The 6,000-nt window shown below is 38.6% G+C and overlaps 1 protein-coding gene across 1 annotated transcript in view; it reads right to left on the bottom strand.

Moving 5' to 3' along the window:
• Positions 1–3,517: 3,517 nt before the first annotated feature.
• LOC109429111 (uncharacterized) overlaps positions 3,518–6,000 on the bottom strand; it is a 142,659-nt gene continuing 140,176 nt past the window's right edge. The window contains exons 16-18 of the mRNA XM_062843443.1: positions 5,203–5,324; positions 4,923–5,137; positions 3,518–4,869 (exon numbers count right to left, since the gene is read on the bottom strand). Of these exons, the coding sequence (XP_062699427.1) occupies positions 4,616–4,869; positions 4,923–5,137; positions 5,203–5,324 (591 nt within the window). The 3' untranslated portion in view covers positions 3,518–4,615. The remainder of the gene's footprint in view (positions 4,870–4,922; positions 5,138–5,202; positions 5,325–6,000) is intronic.

Here is a 6,000-nt window from a genome sequence, read left to right as displayed (position 1 = left end):
TATCGCAGTTCTCGGTAAAAGATATATGGAGGCAACACTGAGGGTTTTACCTCGGATAGTCCATGAATAAAGACTGTCCCAGAAAGTATGGACGCACCTAGTCTTCAGTTGTCTGGGCCTGATCGATGGTTCTTGTTTCGGGCATCGTGTTGGCAGTTTCTGCTTACTATAGGATCGAGAATTCAAACGTTCTTTGCCACGATGAACATTGGAGTTCGAAATGGTAACTTTTTTGGTCATACCCCCCTTTGTGAGAGTTAGAAGGTTTTTTCTTGTGCTCGAACACCTTCATTATTTGTTTTTCCAAACGAGGGTTGGCATGGTCTTTATTTTTTACCCAATTTTTGCCTATGCTTAAACGTGTTATCTCCACCGTGGTTTATGATTACTGCTTGCACAATTTTCTCACTTACTCCCACCATATTTTGTTCATTTCCTAAGTGACCTTTCAAACTCTGTACATCGTTTGTGCACATTTTTTCGATGATGTTCCGCTGAAGGTTCATGTATTTTGAAACAAACTGTTGGAATCGCAAAAACCGCTATACAAATGTTGAGAAAATAGGTTGACCAACAGGATGTAGCTTTCAAAAAGAATTAGTCATCAAGAGTTTTGAAATGCCAGTAGTTTCTAACTGCGTCCATACTTTCTGTACCGGTCTTTACGAATCGAACCGTGCAAGATTTACGCTGATCAGTTCATTGGTTCGAGTTTTGCTCTGTACATGGTTTGGTGAGGAGTTTCAGAAAGTGATGAATTAGAAGAGCGCGGCATGAATTCGCGGATGGTACTGTGGTCCTTCTGAGAATAAAGAGCGGAACAACGAAGTGACAAGTGCGCGTAAGGCGAAAGAATTCACCGCAGAAGGAAACAGCAGCATGAGGGGAATGCTATTACTGGCAATGAGGCGCTGGGGTCTCTGTTAGCCCATTGGTTAAGGCTAAGGATCGCCAATCCAGAGACGGCGGGTTCGATTCCCATTATGGTCGGGAAAATGTTCTGGGCTTCCGTGGCCGAGTGGTTAGCGGCGTCAGTCGTTTAAGTGTCTCGTAAGCCTCGGAGTGTGGGTTCGATTCCCGCTCCAGTCGGGGAAAACTTTTCGTCAAACGAAAAATTCTCCACTGGGCCACTGGGTGTTATATGTGTTGTCCGTTGTCGAATGTTTGTAGTGTTCAGTCTGTAGAGGCCGCAAGGTCGAAGACGGTGTAATTGTCTTTTAAAATGTTCTTTACTTCCTGGGCATAGTACATCATTGTACTTGCCTCACAATATACAAATTCATGCAATGGTAGGCAAAGAAAGCCCTTAAATTAATAACTGTGGAAGTGCGCAAAGGACACTAAGTTGAAGACAGGCAGGCCAAGTCCCAGAGGGAACGTTGAGCCATAAATAAGAAGAAGAAGAAGAAGAAGAAGAAGACGAAGAAGAAGAGGCGCAAGTACCATGAAACTAGGGTATTGGTTCCCTTATTAACCCCAGGCGCCTTTCAGAGCTTGTCTTTGATGGAACACACTCAGCGAGGTGACGAAACTGAGGCCATGAAGGTATCCCTTTTAGGGTTAAGGACAAACGTCTTGAAATCCCGCTTGAACAGTGCATCAAAACTTCAAACGCATAAATCTCAAGGAGCAAGCTTCAAACAACAGCGCTTTTCATTATTCTGTGCTTGCTCACTTGTAATAGGGGTAGGCGGGGCAATATGGACACCCTAAGGTTTTTGCCAACTTTATCTGGCAAGATGTCAAAAAAGTTTAGTTTTTTGATACATGTATTTTTTTAAAGTCTATTTAGCATCTATTGCATAAGATTGCTCACGAAGAAAAAATGATTTATCCACTTCAAAAAATGTTATGAAAAATGTTAGTTTTTCATGACCGTCTTCAAGCATATGGGGTAGAATGGACACCCCCATGGGCAATATGGACACCATGAGACTTTTACGAATTTCGTACATTATTTACACCTATAAAGTCATTTCATTACAAAACAACTAATATGGATGAATAATACGCCGAAGTAGTTCATTTTTGTTCAGTTCATTTAAATTCAGGCTGTTTTGGATAAAGCTTCGTTTTTGTCGGCATGTACAGCTGTGCCTAGAACAACTATTTTCCACTGCTGTCGTTTTTTGACCAATTTGTTTCACCCTATGTCTACTATAGTGAACATTTAACCGAAAATATACTGAAATCGAAGAATTTGGTTGGATTGTAATTTAGGTTATATGTTTCCCTTGCCGCTTCTTTCAAAAAGGGAGTGTCCATTTTGCCCCGGCAGCAGAAGATATTTCCAAACTTGATTTTTGATATAATAAAGAAAAAAATATAAACATTTTAAGCATGTAGATATAGCAACACTACTTGCATGTGTTCTAGATATATCAGGTTTTAATCGACCGGCAATAAATTAATCACTAAATCTTATTTTAGATGGTGTGAAAATTATAATTTCCATGCACAAAAAACGGAGGACGTAACTTTTTCGTGTAAAATCAAGTAGGTATAATTTTAATTGCGAATGTTTCTTTCCTGAAACTACGTTTTAGACAAATGGACTATATTCTCCATTCATTAAAAGTTCAAAAAAGTTCGCATATTTCAAAATATTGAGGGTGTCCATTCTGCCCCGGGTGTCCATATTGCCCCGCCTACCCTGCGCTCAAAATCGTGAGTAGGTGCCAAAGTCAGCCATTGTGGCGGCCATTTTGGGATCTCAACAAGTCTGTCCTTAAGCATGTGGCTTTATTTTCATCCTAACCTAATAAAAAAAAAAAGATTAAAGCGCTGTTAGTTTTTTTTTCTTATTTTTGTATTTTTTGTTAGGAGTGAGCACGCATGAAACCACAAAGAACAGAATCAATCGGCGCCGAAATCGCATGTTTTCGAATAGGATGAACATGGGAGCGTGAGATTAATTATGGAACTCGTACCCCATACAAGTAGTGCAGCTCCAACAACTTAACGCATTCAATACTTCTTGGATGCTGGGGGCTACAATTCGTTCCGTTGAATCTACGCCGAAAGAAGCACCCTTCTCTAGTGCATAACGATTTTAAAAAGATAATTTACACCGTCTTCAGCCAGAGGCTGCACAGACTGAACACATTACTTACACTAGACAACGGACAACACACAGACACCCAGTGGCCCAGTGATGAATTTTTCGTTTGACGAAAAATTTCCACCGACTGGAGCGGGAATCGAACCCACACTCCGAGGCTTACGATACGCCTAGGCGACTACCGCCGCTAGCCGCACGGACGAAGCCCACACGTATACTGTCCTTATCACCCTCGAGGCAAACAAAATGGCATGATTTGCTGCAAGTTGGCTGTGACTTTAACCCTAAAAGGGATACCTGGGGTCCATTGGACCCCAGGCGCCTTTCACAGCTCGTCTTTGATGGAACACACTCAGCGAGGTGGCGAAACTGAGGCCATGAAGGTATCCCTTTTAGGGTTAATAAAACATCGAAGCTTGTGTGATATACGCAAAAAAAATAAATAAATCCATAATGTTATATAACAGCAATTCTTTGTTTATTGATGGCTCCCATACATGTTACAGCTTAATGGTTCGTGTATAACGGTACGAATTCCTGTATGCGTGTTCGTTTGTTCGTAAATAAATTAACGTTCAACTAACGCTACCTTGCTAAGTACAATTCGATAAATATTCGCTAAATATAGGTTTCTCTGTCACACAATAATGTGTATTTCTTTATTCAGGTATTTAAACATTGATATATGATCTTCTTTTACTATTCATTACGTTGAACCTTCATCTTTGTGTTTCTTGGAATATTCTTTATAAATGTTTAATATTGCGAAAACGCTGTTTTAATCACGTTTGTTGTTAATATGATTAACGTTCAAAAATGGATGTTGGGAACAGTTTACTAGAATGATAGAAATTTTGTATAAACGATTATTTTACGACAGTATCGAAAGTTTTTGAGTTTCCGGAGTAAACAACGTGAGATTGATTGGTTTGGTGATACGTAGAAATGTCGTACAAAATTCTTGTTTTTATTATGAAGTGCATTTAATACAGTAACGTTTATATGATGAGTATACGTAATACTTCAACAGTTATAAAAAGTAGTTTGAATAGTATTGAATGAATATTCACAGTTTCGACATTCAGTTGTGCGACTGATACAATTGTATACATGCAAATCTGCTTGGATTTTAAGACAGGTGAAACCATGTTTTTGGGCAATTGTGGGATGATTTTATCAAGATTTAGGCCATTGAATATTTCAACGCTGTATCAAACTATTTAACAATTCCTATGCATATTCACATTTACGTATTGTGCAAGCATGCCAAAAAGCCATACAAATATCATTTTGTCAAAAAACTATTTCTGCTTTGGAATTGTTGTCCCTTGTTAGGGTTTTTTTTATTGTCGTACAATATAAAAATAAATTAGCTTGTTTATACAAATGAATGATGTTGAGCACAACGATCATCAAGCAAAATAATACACCTAGCAAGTCCAGCTTGCCAAATATAGGGCTACAAAGACAAAAAAACTAAAACACGACCGATCAGTACTTGGTACTACTGTCTCGTCACGGAAAGTAAGTGTAGGTGGGTGAAATACAAAAGATTTAAACATGCCACAGTAGTAAATGGTTTGTGCTATCTTCTCGGCCGGCAATTTCACTCATCGTGTTGTTGCCGGAGCTACGGAAATCTTCGTAACCGTCACCACCCGATATCACCAGCAGGGTTCGGTTCGTGCTAGTCTTGACAATATCAGTTTTACTATCGCTAAGTTTGGACAAATCATCTGAGCTGTCACATTGCGGAGATTCCACGAATGTCAGAAACCGTACGTGACCTGTATGTCCATGAGGTATTCCTGCAAATAATAAAGTTTAGTATATTTCTTTTTAAACAAGACTCCTTTCCTACCTGTCACCGCTGGTGGTGAAGACCCTTTGCTAATGTTCGACCCTGCAATTGTGAGGAGTACGCCAGCACTGGTTCCCACCCATATCAGGTCTTTGCAGGCCAGTAGCGACGTTACCCGTAGACAAGCTGCCTTATGTTGTCGGATAATGTCATCACAGTTGGATAGCATTTTGTTCACCGAGGGAGCCAAGTTGACTTCGAAAATGATTTCGTAGCTGGAATAAAACCACAGAATATTGTGAGAATGTCAAATTGTAAACCAGACGACGACTTGATTTACCTCTCATGATGGCAACACTTGATGTGGGCTGAATTCTGCACGGATATCCACACGTACTCGTCTAATACTGTCATGTTTGTAATTGGCTTTGAATCGTTAGATATTTGGATTTGACTATCCACCTAAACCGTAAAAAATAGTACATATAAGATACAATCTTTTGAATCATATTGTTAACAAAAACAATGTATACTTTTGGAAAAAATGTATTTTTTAAAGTTTGTTTTTCAAAAAATAAATTAGGGTAAAAGCTCCCTTAGTGGAGGTAGTACCAATAGTGGTGGTAGTGGCAATTTAGCACTATTTCGACCAAAAAGCTTGCAAATGACATTTTTAATAGATGCATCATACCTAATTAATAACATTAATTCAGCTTTGTGTTCAGGATTTGCCGAAAAACCTATTTTAAACAATTATTTTCCTTAATTTTTTTGCTCCTTTGCACCTATAATGGTGGTAGTGTTCCTATAGTGGTGGGTCCCATAAGAATTCAATGGGATGCGCCACTATAGGAACCAATGTTAAATTTTACCTCCATAATAGGAACCGTGTACCTATAGTTGGTGCAAGTGATTTATTGATCAAAACTGGAATAAACAATGGTTTTTACATTTTTCCTAGCAAATTTAAGTGAAAAACTACCGATTAAAGCTTTCAGCCTTTTTATTCAGTGGTATTACCAATTTTATTCAATTATTTTACTACAAGGAGCTACTAATAGCACCACTATTGGTACATTTACCCTATTTAAAAAATCGCAAATAACACAGAATAGATAAAATTAAAAAAAAAAATGTG

The sequence above is a fragment of the Aedes albopictus genome, unplaced genomic scaffold (genome assembly GCF_035046485.1).
Source record: "Aedes albopictus strain Foshan unplaced genomic scaffold, AalbF5 HiC_scaffold_22, whole genome shotgun sequence".
In the NCBI taxonomy this organism is placed as follows: Eukaryota; Metazoa; Arthropoda; class Insecta; order Diptera; family Culicidae; genus Aedes; species Aedes albopictus.
Note: the sequence above shows the minus strand (reverse complement) of the source record. Positions and strands in the feature narration are given on the sequence as shown.